This window comes from Bos taurus, chromosome 1 (genome assembly GCF_002263795.3).
Source record: "Bos taurus isolate L1 Dominette 01449 registration number 42190680 breed Hereford chromosome 1, ARS-UCD2.0, whole genome shotgun sequence".
NCBI lineage: Eukaryota > Metazoa > Chordata > Mammalia > Artiodactyla > Bovidae > Bos > Bos taurus.
In genome coordinates this window covers 125,973,927-125,989,860 of record NC_037328.1, presented here as the reverse complement: position 1 = coordinate 125,989,860, position 15,934 = coordinate 125,973,927, and the positions used below count along the sequence as shown (strand labels likewise).

General features: G+C 39.8%; 1 protein-coding gene across 4 annotated transcripts in view; it reads left to right on the top strand.

Moving 5' to 3' along the window:
• Positions 1–3,251: 3,251 nt before the first annotated feature.
• The window catches only part of U2SURP (U2 snRNP associated SURP domain containing), a 53,375-nt gene continuing 40,692 nt past the window's right edge, over positions 3,252–15,934 (top strand). For all 4 annotated transcript variants that reach the window (XM_024996014.2, XM_005201897.5, XM_005201898.5 and 1 more), the window contains exons 1-3: positions 3,252–3,320; positions 12,705–12,749; positions 14,092–14,223. In XM_024996014.2, coding sequence (XP_024851782.1) covers positions 3,276–3,320; positions 12,705–12,749; positions 14,092–14,223 — 222 coding nt within the window. In that variant the 5' untranslated portion in view covers positions 3,252–3,275. The remainder of the gene's footprint in view (positions 3,321–12,704; positions 12,750–14,091; positions 14,224–15,934) is intronic.

The window sequence follows — 15,934 nt, the reverse complement described above, 5'->3', positions numbered from 1 at the left end:
ATGAACTATATAGTCCATGGAATTCTCCAGGCCAGAATATTGTAGTGGGTAGCTGTTTCCTTCTTCAGGGGATCTTTCCAACCCAGGGATCGAACCCAGGTCTCCTGCATTGCAGGTGGATTCTTTACTAGCTGAGCCACCAGGGAAGCCCCAACATTTAATAAGGGTGAATTTAATGTGAAATAGGACTTCAGGGATTTAAATGAAAAGCATTTATATATTTACTTCATAGCGACAAAGTTGGCCTTAAGTATCGCCAGAACATGACTAGGCAGGGACAAGCCCACACTTCTCCCTTCATCTCAGCTGATGATTTCACTTTCTAATCCTAGATTGTAAACAGACAATTAAGATCTAATGTGATAAGTATCTTGAGTGGGAAACAGGTTCCCATGGAAACAGAAGCAGAGTCACTTACTTAGGCTTGGTGGGGGAGGGAAGTCTGTTAAGTCTTCCTGGAGAAAGTATATCTCCCATAAGAGTATTAAAAAACTGATTAACCTTCAATTAGAGGACAGGATGAGGGTGGGGTAAGGGTGAGAAGTCTAGAATTAAAAATATCTGGGCTTGAAATTAAATTCAGTAGGACTGGAGGTTGCAAACCACCGTTCTACTTCAGTATTTTGCAGTGGAGCTTCCCCGGTGGCTCAGTGATGAAGTGTGCCTGCTGATGGAGGAGACACCATCTGGCTCCCTGATCTGGGAAGATCTCACGTGCTACAACTACTGAGCCTGTGCTTGAGAACGCAGGAGCCGAAACTACTCAGCCCAGGTACCACATCTACTGAAGCCTGATTGCCCTAGGGCCTGTGTTTTGCAACAGAAGCCACTGCAATGAGGAACCTGAGCACTGGAACTAGAGAAAGGCCCCTGCAGCAAGGAAGACCCAGCACAGCCAAAAAAAAAAAAAAGATAAAGAAATAAAAACTATATATATATAGTCCATGATGGCCAAACTTACAAAAAAGATATTTCACACTTGTTACTTTCTGACCATTTCTTTTTTCTTTTTTTGCTTATTTATCTACTGTTTGTTCTACCCCCACCCGCTCACACAGAACAGGAGCCCTATCTAGCTTGCTGATTCCTCAGTGCCTGGCACAGGACTGTTAGCCTTTCCATGTATCAGATCACCACCAATCCAATCTCCCCTCTCTCTCCCCCAATACCATCCAACAAACAAAATTCTCCTTCTTCAGAGTTGACTTAAATGCTTCCTTCTCTCTGAAACCTCTGTCTCTTTACCCCATCCCCACCTTCAGAATTAATTCTTTCAGAGTTCCCACAGCTAGTGATCCTTCCTTGCAGTATCTGTTGAATTCTACAGTGTCAGTCAGCTCTTCCCTTCTCCCCTCTCAGTTCAGTTCAGTTCAGTTGCTCAGTCGTGTCCGACTCTCTGCGACCCCATGAATTGCAGCACACCAGGCCTCCCTGTCCATCACCATCTCCCAGAGTTCACTCAGACTCATGCCCATTGAGTTGGTGATGCCATCCAGCAATCTCACCCTCTGTCGTCCCCTTCTCCTCCTGCCCCCAATCCCTCCCAGCATCAGAGACTTTTCCAATGAGTCAACTCTTTGTATGAGGTGGCCAAAGGACTGGAGTTTCAGCTTTAGCATCATTCCTTCCAAAGAACACCCAGGGCTGACCTCCTTTAGAATGGACTGGTTGGATCTCCTTGCAGTCCAAGGGACTCTCAAGAGTCTTCTCCAATACCACAGGTCAAAAGCATCAATTCTTCGGCGCTCAGCTTCCTCATTAAATCTTAAATTATATGAAGATAATATTTTAGTCATCTGTGTAAGCCTCTGAACACTTTGTGCAGGCTTTACACACAACAAGTAGGTAAGTGTGTGTGAGTTGCTCAGTTGTGTTCGACATTTTGCGACCCCATGGACTGTAGCCTGCCAGGATCCTCTGTCCATGCAATTCTCCAGGCAAGAATACTGGAGTGGGTTGCCATTCCCTTCTCCAGGGGATCTTCCTGACCCAGGGATCCAACCTGGGTCGCCTACATTGCAGGCAGGTTCTTTACCATCTGAGCCACAACGGAATCTCTTTACACACAATACGGGGCTCAAAAATATTTTGAATAAATGAATTCAGGAAGTCATGAACCCTTCTTCCTCCCTTCCCCAAGTGCTCAGAACAATACTTTATAACTTAAAAAAAATCTGACCACATCACAGCCTTACTCAACTCTGTTGAAGGATGCTCTTCGTCCTTGGAATAGAATTCTAACTCCCTAAGCACGCTGGTTACTTCAGGGCTCACTAGCTCCCATCCACTTCTCCAACCGTGTCCATTCCCTAAACCAGGTCTAGTAAAACGTGACTGCACAACAGGGCTGTCCTGATTCATGCCACCAGACTTTTATTTCCACGACTCCCTCTGCCTGGACTGTCCCTCTGGTTTCCCTTGCCCTTGCCTGGTTTGGGTCAGGAATTACCTTCTCAAGCAAGCTTTCCTTCTTGGTCTATATATCCTATTGAGAACTTATGCTCCCCTCCATTTGTGATTAGAAACGAAAACAAGATTAAACCGTAAAATGTAACTTATAAAACGACAACTTACATGATGCTAGATTTAGAACACCGTCTATTTATAATTTTCCTTTCATTCATCCTCTCTCTGCAAGTCCGGTTTTGACCTGAATAGTCTATCCGAAAACTCCACTGCCGGAGTCTCAGGTTGGGTCAAAAGCTCCCTTCCTCTGCTTCCGGACACCACTTTCTTTAAAAGTAACTTGAACAGACTGCAAGTTTGCCTTCCCCCAGCAGGGCGTGAACGCCAGAGGTAGCACGGATACCATCTTCATCCCAGGAGAGCAGGACAAACCCCCGCCCCGCCCCGCCCCCTCCACCTCCCAGTCGGCTCCAGATTTATTTTCTGAGTTGAAGTAAAAGCTCCTCCCCAGCTGATCATTCATTTCTTCTTTAAGAATTCTTTCCTTCCCCGCCCAGCACCTATCTAGGGTTGGGGCTGGAAAAACAGTGAAGTAACAACCGGCCCCGAAAGACAGTACAAAAAAATTCACTAAATTCTCCGGCCCAATAACAAAACCCGCCACAGAGACGCCCTCAAGTATTTTGTGGGCGGGCCCAGGAAATGCTCAACACCGGAAGTCACGTGGCGCCGCTCTCTTTGAATTCCTCAAGTCGGCAGTTGACTATTCAGCCTTGTAGGCGCCTCTGGCGGGCTCTGCTGTGATCCGGCCTTTCGGTGCTCGACTCGCCCGTGCTGCTGCCGCCGCCGAAGGAGGGGCAAAGCTCAAGATGGCGGACAAAACGCCAGGCGGCTCTCAGAAGGCCAGTTCAAAGGTAATTTCTTAGAGGACTTCTTAAGTCAGTGGCTCTATCACTGTTGTCTGGGGACTATAGACGCTTCTGGCCAGCGGGAGGAGATTGGGGTCGGGGTCCGTGTTCTGGTCGCGACGGTAGGCCGGGGCGCAGACGGACCGTGGTGCGCAGGTTGAGAGGCCTGGTGTCTCCCCTTAGTCCCAGCCTGGATTCGGCTCGAGACTGGGGGGCCCAGAGCGGGTGGCGTGAGTATTTTGGCCCGAGCTTAGCACTGGAGTGAAATCAGGGATTTAGATCGAGGTCTTAAATCCCGGAAAACGCGGCTGGGTATTTCAGCTTGTTGCGCTCTTCAGGCCGCCGGGCAGAGCCTAGGAGAGGCGGGAATCGCTTCCCTGAGCTTAAGTGTCTGCCTCCTTTTCCTTTGGCTTTGGATCTCACACGCTTCCGGCCTCCCCCCGTTTCCCTCACGTCCTCCGGGGGATAAATAATCTTTAGGGCCCTCAGTTGTGAGGGGAGGACCAATAGTGAAGGGACGCGGGGTGGGAAGTGCAGTTCCCCTTTGCGGCGATGCATCGCCAAGGTTAACGCTACGCTCTACACGTGGTTTTACCTCACGTAAGAGGAAGTATATTTGGAGGGCTCATTTCCCAGGACTCCGGATCTTCCGCATCTTCTGGAAAGAGAACTTCCATAGATTCGGAAGCCACCTAAGATTACTAAATTGCTTTTGAGTTTACAGGGAACCGTGTGCATGTATTGTGGAAACTACTGGGCTGTGGAAGTAGTTTAGCGTTAGTTAGGTTGTGATTAGCATCAGGTTCTAAGTTGCCATCTTGGACGGGTCCTTTAATCGACTTTTTGCTTTGAATTTCTCATCTCCAACACGATATTAAAAGTAATAGGTCCTGCCTGAAGTAGTTGTTAAACGCTTTTTGATGCTGATCTGAGAAGTTGTGTAATACTTAAAGGTTCTAAGGACTGTTACATCTTACAGAGTGTGTATGATTGTTAGTAGGTTTTTAGGAAGTTAGGTTTATGGTAGACGGAGCATGTCTGGTATGTGCAGTTTGTTCTAGGAAACGCAACCTGTTGTATACTTGCTTCCTCAGTTTCTGTTAAATTGTAATCTTTATGCCGTTTGGTGAATGGTGTTTATAATTAGTTCGTTACCGGTAGTGGATTTTCCAGAAATCCTTCAGTTGTGTAGAAACTATGGTAGAGGGCTAGTTTTGGCTACTTTACATGCGGGGTTTATTTCTTGTTTGTTTCTTCCTTCCCCAGTACCTTTTCCCTTGGTAAGGAGGGGAATAGTTGAGTACACGATTTCCCACTTCCTCAGCCGACTCTGACAAAACCAGCCCAGGCCTCCTTACTGTTAGGGAACTGTTAGGAAAGCTGTTTGCGTGCTGAGTCGCCTCAGACTCACTGCGATCCTATGGACCGTAGCCCTCCAGGCTCCTCTGTCCGTGGGATTCTCCAGGAAATAATACTGGAGTGGGTTGCCATTTTCTCCTCCAGGGTATCTTACCAACCCAGGGATCGAACCCGCCTCCCTTGTGTCTCCTACATTGCAGGTGGGTTCTTTACCACTAGCGCCACCTGGGCAGGAAAGCTAGTGTATCCATAAAATTCACGGCATAAGCTTCATTATTTTTGTTTACTTTGTTTTACTTTGTTTTAAAATATTACTTTGTTTCAAAGTAATATTTTAAGTATTTCTATTTGAGGTTTTGGATATATTGAAAACATTTTAATGTGTATGTTCAGGCTTCCTTCTCTAATAGTACTTCTCATGGTTGTGTGTGGCTATTCCCTATAAGTAAATTGTTAGATTTTCCAGTAATAAACCTTTTCAGTTTATATTGCTTTTTAAAATTTTTTTTTCTTTTTTTTTTTAATGTGGACCATGTTAAAAGTCTTTATTGAATTGTTTACAATATTGTTTTTATTTTATATTTTGGTTTTTTGACTGCCAGGCATGTGGGATCTTAACTCCCTGACCAGGGATGGAACCCTCACCCCCTGCATTGTTGGAAGTGAAGTCTTAACCACTGGACTGCCAGGGAAGTCCCCTGTATTGCTTTAGATTATCATCAGTTGATGCTGTTAAGAGGTTTTCTACCGATGTCATTAAAATATCTCAGGACTTGATGTGATTTGCTCCATTAATATGGAGGGTGCACGTTGTAGTAGAGAGATTATAAATTTTGCTAACAAGATAATTGGATTCAAATCCTGACTTGATAATAAATCATTTGTGCTATCAAGGCAAATTGCTTAACTTTTTCAGCCTTAAATTTCCTTGTTTGTAATATGAATGTAATCTCATTTCTACAGGATGGATGTAAGAATTAAATAAGTGAATATCTATAACGTACATTAAAAACCTTGGTTCCTTTCCTCTCCCCTTTTGTTCTTAGAGGAAACAAAACGTACTTTTCAAAATGTCAGGATAAACTCTAAACCTGAGATTTAGAATCTGTCATCAGTTATCATGACAGCTCAGATTGTTGCTTTTTATTTCTAACCCAAGTCCAGAATTTATTGGAGAGAATATAAGATGATTTTGGTTTAATGCTGCAGTATTTGGGATTTCTAGTCTTTGATCTCTGGTTTGATTTCCCTTCCTCTGGGGAGTGCAGATGAGTGACCTGTTCTACCATACAGATGGAGTGAACAGATTTTTCAGTTTCATGTTCATTCTTTGGTCATAAATTCCTGTTGATACGGGCTTGTCAATCATATTCCTAGACTCTGAGAAAAACAGTAATTTAAAAATACATAAGAGGATGTAATGTACAGCATGGCGATTGTAGTTAACAATGTGTGCGAGCTCTCAGTTCTGTCTCACTCTTTTGAGACTCCATGGGCTGTAGCCCACCAGGCTCCTCTGTCTATGGGATTCTCCAGGCAAGAATACTGCAGGGGGTTGCCATGCCCTCCTCCGGGGGATCGTCCCCACCCGGGGATTGAATGAACCCTGATCTTTTGCATCTCCTGTATTGGCAGGCAGATTTTTACCACTGAACCACCGGGGAAGCCCATAGTTAACAGTTTTAAGTATTGCATAGTTAAAAGCTGCTGAGAGAGTAGATCTTAAAAGTTCTCATCACAGGAAGAAAAAAAAAATTCTCTTAACTGTGTTTGATAATGGCTATTAACTAGACTTACTGTGGTGATCTTTTTGCAATGTATACAAATACTGGGGCTTCCCTGGTGGCTCAATGGTAAAGAATCCACCTGCCAATGCAGGAGACTTGGGTTCAATCCCTGGGTCAGGAAGATCCCCTGGAGGAGGAAATGGCAACCCACTCCGGTATTCTTGCCTGGAAAATCTCATGGACAGAGGAGGTCAAAAAGTTGGACATGACTTATAGCAACTAAACAACAACATACAAATAATGAATCATATTGTATACCTGAAACTAATGCAGTGTTGTATGTCAGTTATACCTCAGGAAAATACATTTTAAAAATATAATGTATGACAGGAATTTTTGCTATTGACAATGGTGAAATTATTTGACCTGTCCTAAATACAAAATAAAGAGATTAAATAGATATTCTCTATAGTTTCTTTTGGACTTCCCAGGTGGTGCTGGTGGTAAAGAATCCTCCTGCCAATGCACAAGACACAAGAGATGCAGGTTTGAACCCTGGGAGATCCCCTGGAGGAGGAAATGGCAGTCCACTCCAGTATTCTTGCCTGGAGAATCTCACAGACTAAGGAGCCTGCATCCATAAGGTCGCATGGTTGGCCGTGATTGAGCAACTGAGCAGGAGCAGCACAGTTTCTTTTAGCTTTAAAAATTACATTAAGGGTGTATGCTGCTGCTGTGTCGCTTCAGTTGTGTGACCCCATAGACAGCAGCCCACCAGCCTCCCCCATCCCTGAGATTCTCCAGGCAAGAACACTGGAGTGGGTTGCCATTTCCTTCTCCAGTGCATGAAAGGGAAAAGTGAAAGAAGTTGCTCAGTTGTGTCTGACTCTTAGTGACCCCATGGACTGCAGCCTACCAGGCTCCTCTGTCCATGGGATTTTCCAGGCAAGAGTACTGGAGTCGGGTGCCGTTGCCTTCTCCGTAAGGGTGTTTGGTCAAATGATTTAACCTTTGTGTGTAGTTGTCCTAATGAAGAAACCCCATGTCCTTTGTTTTCTGTGGAATTTTGCTCTGCTTACATTTTAAAGTCTGGCAAAGGTTTTAGGAATTAGCTAAGAATTTCCTGTGTATTTATTCCTGTATCACCAGACTAAAATAATGCTTTGGGGGAGAGGAGTCTTGGTGCCATGTTGTAGCCTTGATTTTGGGAGGAGAGGCAAAGCGTCTATAATTGTTTGCTTAGAAAAATATTAAGCATATTTCCTTAGAATTTAGTTTATAAAAATTAGTTCATAAAATTTTTGATTTTAAGAGTTGTTTGCTCAGCACAATCAGGATATGAAGAGAATGTGGTATCCTTGTTCCCTCTGCATCTCCTGTGCTGGTAATACTGCAAGTATAGTGGAATTGTGTGCCCTATGACTTTACTCTGACAGTGCATTATTTTTTTCCCATATTGTCAAAACTTGGGTTAGAGAGGTAAATGAGCAAAGTATAAAATGCTGTTGGCTTCCTTGGATGCTCAGTTCTAAATTGGTGTGGGAACTATCAGTATTTTGATGGACTGCTGATTAGTGAAAATATTTCTTTGATTTGCATGAAATAATGTATGATGAGGATCCATTCATAGCTTGTGATCCTTAGGTATGTATTATTGCCTGTGTACTTTTTTTTTGGTGGTACCTAAAGATATGTAGCAACATTCCGTGGTAGCTCAGAGGTTAAAGTGTCTGCCTGCAATGCGGGAGACCTGGGTTCAATCCCTGGGTTGGGAAGATCCCCTGGAGAAGGAAATGGCGATCCACTCCAGTATTCTTGCCTGGAGACTCCCATGGACGGAGGAGCTTGGTGGGCTACAGTCCACGGGGTCACAAAGAGTCGGACACGACTGAGCAACTTCACTTTCACAAAGATATATAAGAAGTAAATATGACCAAAAACTTCAAACTTGTACACAAACCTTGAGAAATTAGCCTGTTTGCCAGTTTTAAACTGAGTCTTCATTGTGATATGATTGAAACTGTAAGATATACACCTTATCTTAAAATATAAGCTGATCAGTTTTCTATGTGGAGGGCTGTTTTGAGGTGGAGAGAGGAATTAGGAGCTTTTGTTTTTTTGATTAGTGCCTTTTAGAAATTTGAGTATTTGTAGCATTGGTTCTTGAATATGACTACTGATACGTGTTTTTAAAATATCTGTCTTATTGGATTGATTTTTTTAATTCCTGAAGCTTTGTTTTGACTGGAAAACAAATCGACGGAAACATTCATTTGCCATGCAAGTTGAAGACTTCTGCCTCTCTGTTCCTTTTTCACAAAGAGCATCATTTTTGGAGAAACAAGCAAAAAAGTTCCTATAGGATATTAAACTCAAAAATACTAATATTGCAAATAATTTGCATCTTATACTAAGTAGCTTTAACAGCTTATTGCATATCAGCCACTTGCTGGATATTTTGCGGAAATTTTTTTTTTTTAAAGGAAGATGCATTTGCCAAAAGCACTTGAGGCTGTTTGGTACTGTCAGATGTCTCTTCCTTGAGCAGTCAGTGTTTTTTCACTAGATTTTCCCTCATTTTAGATTAAATGCAGATCATTCAAAATGTACTTAAAATGTTTCATGTATTTTGGATGTAATTTTAAGGATAGTTTCAGGCTTGTTATTTAACATTATTAAATAGTGCTTGTCTCAGTGAGTTTATGAAGTTTTTTGAGAGGTGGACTTTGGTTTGTCTTGGAGAGTGGTATTCAGCTAGGCAGTTGCTCCTTGTTGGTGAGTGGGCAGCTTAGTATATATTGATATTATGGAATATCATTTTGTTGGGTAGGTACTTGTTCCAGCCAGCTGAATCAGCAAGTGTATTGAGACTGTGTCACTTGCCAGATGTTGTGTTTAACTCTGAGAAATAAAACGTTGAATAAGATGACTTCAGTTTTGGGGAGCAAGCTGTCTAGTGGAAGAAGAGAGTCAACGTATAATAGTTCAAGGCAGAGCTATCCGAAGCATCTAAAAGTTTAGAGAAAGAAATGACAGCTGAATGGAGGCTGGGGTTGAGGGAGGCTTCAGGAATGGAGGCATTTGATTGAGTCTTGAGAACAATGGGCAGACTTTTGAAGGGTAGACACAGGTATCAAAAGAGATGGGTGAAGTAAAGAAAATAAAAATCATTTGGAAATGGATTGCTAAATGGTCTGTTTTAGCCAATTTATAAGGCTCTGGAATAGGAAATAAAAGTTTCTGAGATGAAAAGGTTAGTTTGAGCTAAATTGTGGAGGCTTTGAAACCTATGGAATAAGACAGTCATAGAAAATTCAAGACAAGAAAGACCTTTAGGAAAACTATACTGGAGACAATTTAAGAAGAATTTGGGAGTGAGGAGAATAGTTTGAAGATTTTTGCAGTGCTGTTGATAAATATTAAAGATTGCTCCAAAAATCACACCTCAAATACTCTCTGGGAAGCTTTGCTGACATTGTCTCCATTCCCGCTGAGATTTGCTTGTTCTCTGTGCTCTTGTAGTGTAGCCGCACTGTTTCACTTGTCTTTTTTATTAGCTCCTAAGGGCAAGAGCTATGTCTTATTTTACTTTATATCTCTAATGCATGACACAGTACCAGTAAGTGGTTGCCAGTAAATGGGTTGAATATAGGGAAGATCTGAACCATAGTAGTATCTTTAGAAAAAAGGGTCCCGGAGAAGAGTTTTAGTAGAGGTGGGATAAACAGAATGTGACTCAGTTGATTATGGGGGGTGAGGAAGGAGTCGAGGACGACCCTGGTATAATCCTGCTGGCTAACACTCATTGAACACTTTCATGGGCCTAGTGCTGTTCTTAGTGCTTCACCTGTCTTTGTCCTTCCAACACCACAGTCAGCTTTATAGATGAAAGAACTGAGGTTACAAAGCTGCTGGTAAGTGCTAAAAACAGGAAGTCTGATTCCAGATGTTACTACTTCCAGATTATGACTGAGAATTAGCATTCAGTGACAGAAATCAGGTCAACAGGAGAAGCTAGTTTGGGAGGAATTTTATACATGCTGGATTTGAGGAACTTGGAGACATTCAGGTGAAGATGTCCAGGAAGTTTAAGAACAGATTGGAACCCAGGAGAAGCACCAAGGTTGAAAATAAGAAATTGGGGTTCATTTTGGTACAATAGAAGTGTTGATGTGCTTCCTTTGGGAGTGATTGTTAAGCTTTCAGAGATGTGAGTTGATGGTATAGAGGGTATGAGGAGGAAGGAGACAAATGGGATAGGAGAACTGATCAGGCAGAGTGGAAATACTGGAGCAGTGTTGCTGTGGGTAGCTTGGTAATTTGAAAAACTCAGATGTGGGGGTTTTTCAATTGAAGTAAAGGTAGGAGCAGTCAGAAAAAAGTTTTACTTTGAAGTTTAGTTGGCTTCATCTCTCTCCTCAGCAGCCGTCAGAATTATTAAAAAAAGGTTTTTTTTTGCTGTCCTTCCCCACATTTGTATTACATATTTGCTTCTCTATCTTGAGATAAATTTTTCTTGTGTCTGCTTCTTTATTGCCTCAAATCTCCCTTATTTTCCCCCTTTGTTTCTTGCTTTTGGGTCTTTTCACTTGGATGAGGAATTGTGCTGTGCACTGCAGAAGCTCATTAAACATCACTAATTTGGTGTTCTTCAGCAAAGACATAAAACCCAGACCCAAGACAAATAATATAGTACTGTTCCAGGTTAAGTAGAGGCAGAGACATGGCTTCAAAAGTAGTGTTACATTTACTGTTTACCTGCACCATTAGCTCAAGAAATTAGTTATTCCTTTAAATTTTTTATTCACTACTCTTTCATCTCTTTAACTCTTCTCAAGCCTAAAAAAGTTTTATTCTGAATGCTCTGTAGCTGCAGCTGGTTATACTGGAGAATGTTTGGTTTGCAGTAAATATTGTCCAGTGCCATCTTGGGTTAATCAGCTGATGCATCGTCCGTCCTACGCTATGCTGTTATTTTTAAATCCTAGAAATGATGATTTGGATGTGGTGGCATAAAGAAAAAATGTTAGCACTTTCGCAGCTACTCTTTCATGTTTATTCTTCTGGGCAAACTTCAGAATTATTTTTGGCAATCCCCCTTGTCCCTTGCAAAGACTTCTCTTTAGGATTTTGAGCTATGGAATGAAATTGCATTAAATACAAAAATAAATTTAGGTATAGTTGACTTTGTCTTAATAGTGAGTTATTTCTTTAGTTGATTTCTAGGTGTTTCATGTGTTTTCTTGCTATTATGACTAGGGTGTTATTTTTGTTACCTAGTAGCTTAACAAAGAGCAACAATGTTTTTTTCTGTTCAATTCAGTCTCTTGACTGAACTTTTCTTTTTTATGAGGAGTTATTTATTCTTGGATTTTTAAGTGTCTAGGCACATTTCAAACTGTGATTCAAAGTATGTTTCCCAGGGTTAAATTTAAATATAAAAAAAATTTCTCCCATATATCTTGCCTTTTAGGAAAGGTTAGCAGGGAGAAGGAAGTGAAATAGAGACAAAATAAAAGTTAGGGACAGAAAAAAGGTGGGTAGAAAGAGTGGAGATGGGAAGTGGCTCAGTGCTTGCTTGTCCTGGGCTGGTTGTGCCTCAGTCCAGTACAGTGGAGGAATAAATTAATTCAGTATGAAAATCTATCAGCTGTTCAGAGCCATATGTTTCTACAAGATATGTGTGTAAAAAAGTACTGTGTGGACCCTTAGGAATCTTGTTTGCTCTTTTCTGCATCATACAAATCTTCAGTTTTCTCTTAAAAATGTGCCTTGTTTTTGAAGTCTAGTACTCAGGTGAGATAATTGTGATCTCAAGTTTCTTGATTTCACTTTTAATACTTAAATATATGCAAAGTAAGTAAAATCTCACTACACAATACCTTGAAAAATAAAAATGACTGAGTGACAGTTAAATTCTGGGCCTCCAAGTAAGAATTTCAGAAAGATATCTCATATTAGTTATAGTTTGGCTTTTTCATCCTTAGATGCGTAGTGAAAAATCAAATTTGTTACATACTATATGTAATCTGAAATTTATCAACTTAAAAGGTGAAATTTTAACAGTTGGCCTTACTAAAAAGCACCATTATTTGAAGACTGAACTTGACTGGCCCGTTTATTTTGGATCACAATTTTTTTTTTTTCTGTAAGTCAGATTGCCTTTGTTTGATTTTATGAGTTGAGAAGAAATTGCTATTAATTTGGAAAGATTAAGTCTTTATAACATGAAAAATACTTATTTTGACAGCATGATACTTTTTCTCATTATTTAAAGGTTGATTTTTGTTTTTAATACTTACAGACCAGATCATCAGATGTTCATTCATCTGGATCTTCAGATGCCCATGTGAGTATGAGGCAGTCTTTGTCTTTTTTCCTTAAAATTTACTTTAATTTACTTTAATTGTGTAGATCCCTACTTGATATTTCCCTTATGATTTTACTTGATAAATAAATATGATTGCATTGTATGTGCCTATTTTCTTTTAACCGTTTTTGCTAGATACTTTGAGTTCTTTTTTCTGTTCTATTATTCACATAAGTTGGCCCCTAAACCATGTTAGAAACGAAATACCTATATTTCCTTTTTTTATTGTGCTTGTAAAATTTTGTGCATATATACGTGTGTGTGTTTATACATCTCTTAAACAAGTTTTGCATTTATACACAATTCTTTTCACACTGCACAGTACACCTTTTGGAAATCCCTGCATGTCAACAGCTATAACTCTAATTTCGTCTTTCTAATGACATCTTAACATTCCATGCAGGAGGTATATTATTATTTATTAAGCTCGTTTCTTTGTTGGTAGGCCTAGATGTTTTGTTTAAAGCTTTTTGACATTTTTGAATAATGCAATAAACATTACTTTCCATGTGTTATATAGCAGTGCTATAGAAATGTGGTCTTCAATGCTATAAAAGTATGGTCACTGAGAATTTTTCAGAGAGTCTGAGTTCAGAATTCTTTTGTAATGATACTAAGACATCATTTGCCTTCACTGTGTTGACATTTGCACTAATGGTATAAAAGCAGTTTATACCATTAGGGTAAGCTGTTGGCATCGCAGCACAAATCAAGGCAGTGTCACCAAAATGTGCAAGTAGTTGTCATAGTCTTCTCCACTAGGCACAGTAAAAATAAACTAGTTTCACTTAAGAACTTTTCTTGATTAGACAGTAAAAATGATTAATATTAAATATTGTCCGTCTGTATGGGTTCTGAGTGATGAAATGGGAGGCACTTCTACCTGCCAAAATGTGGTATTTGTCTTAAGGAGAAGTGCTTGTGGGATTAAGTTGTGAAATAAAACTGGTTCCTTTTCTCATTGAGTGCTATTTTTACCTAAAGGTACAACTGATTGACAAGCTGGTTAATCAGACTTGGGTGTTTGGCAGACATTTTCTTTAAAGTGAAAGAAAGGTACCTGTTCCTTTGAAGAAGACAGCAATCTGTTTAATGATAAAATTTGAACTTTCAAGTCCAAATTAGAATTACTGAAAACTTTCTATATTTAAGAACCTTTCTGATGAAATCAGTGGTAGTATTAAGGGATGAGATTAAGGGGTCAGTAGTGATATATTTTGATAGTATATAATGAAGTTTGTCAGTATTGGAATGTTTGGGTTGTTTCTAGTTTCAGTACGACTTGTATGATTCTTAAGAACTTATTTTCCTTTTCTTTAAGATGGATGCATCTGGACCCTCAGATAGTGATATGCCAAGTCGGACTCGACCTAAGAGCCCAAGAAAACATAATTATAGGAATGAGAGTGCCCGTGAAAATGTTTCTGATTCTCCTCATCAGAATCTCTCAAGGGTAAGTATTGATAAAGATTAGAAAGGATAATTAATGATTTGGATGTGTCCTTAATTGAATTTGGTAGTTAAAGTGTCTTTGTTTTGTATTTGTTTCATTTTGTACTATTTGAAAATAGCATTCAGTATTCGGTTTGGGTTAACAGTAAATAAACTCACCTAAGGGAATTTTTTTAAGTCAAATGTAAGATAATGTTTCATTTAAAAATTTTGTTTAAAAAAACCAAGGAGTGTTTGGATGTAAAAAGGCTAATTGGTTTATTGTTCGCCCCTTAGGCCAAACCTCTGCTGAACCAAGTGCCAGAGGCCAGTCACTGGAATATACAAATGTTTAAAATACTTTTCCCTAATTGGCAACGTCATGTGGCACGAAGGATCTTAGTTCCCTGGTCAGGGATCAAACCTCCACCCCCTGCAGTGGAAGCACAGTATCCTAACCACTGGACCTCCAGGGAATTCCCAAAACACACTTGTTCTCAGGGAGCTCATATGTAATCTCACCCTGGGAAGCAAACAGGAGCAGGTGCTATTCACTCTGCTGGTCAGTGCAGGGCCCAGGGCCACCCAGGCACCCAGAGGAGTGTCTCTACTGCATGTATCTGCAAAATACTCTTGTATTCTGTTAGCTTTAAATTTCACATAATGTTTTCTTGTCATGGTTAAATTTGGAAAATATAATAAAGCAGTTATTACCAGCCAGTGTTGACATTGATAATACTTTTTCTTGGTTAGTATTTGTAAGCATAAATATATATTATTTCATTGAGGTCTATTTTATAGGAACACATTTTAAAAGACTCTCAGGTCTAATTTTTTTTAATTCTAGGAAGAATTCTATAAGCAAACTTTTTAATGAATCATTATATTTTTTGAGTAAATATTCCATGATTTCCTTAACCATTTCTCTTTTAGGTGTCTAAATTTAGCTCCTAAGATATAAATAAAATTGAGGACAAAAATTTTGTTGTGGAAAAATTTGTTTTTCATTGAATTTATGTGTAATTTTACCATTTGTTTAAACCAAAGAAGTTGAAACCAAAGGTGCTGAATGATGGCCAAACATTTTCCTTTCTATTTTGGAAAAAAATTCACTTTGAAATCTGTTCATAAAATCAGTAGTGACTTTTGAGTTATGAACTGCTTTTAACTTTTCAGAGGGATTTAAATGTCATTTTAAGGTATTAATGCAGTATTACCTTTCCATTCTGTCTCTCACCAAAAGCAGGCCTGTTTAATAACTGGGGGACTGATAGTCTTATAAGTCAGTCTCATTTTGGTAGGTGAGAGAGGAATATTCAGATTTCAATTGCAGGTTAATATTTAGGCTGTATTTAATAAACATTCCTCTCTTTTAAAACTTTATGAATCAAAATTAACATTCAAATGAATGATAGAACAATTAAGAGTCTACAGTTTATTCACACCATATTTCAGAAGGAAATTGCTTCTAATTTAACATAAATGAAGACTTCATTAAAATACTGTGTTTCATTCAAAATTAATTGGTAACTGTATACTTGCCTGAAACCTAGAACATAGTATGTGGTATTTTCCCAGCAATGAAAATGAAATTGTGTTCATAAATATCAGTCTTGTTGATGAAGAATGGAGTAATTTGCTGAATTATAAAAGGAAGTGATGTGATTTTTGCACCTGAATTGGGGGTTCTAGATGGTAATGATTCCTGCTATTCAACCATGGAAATATATGTT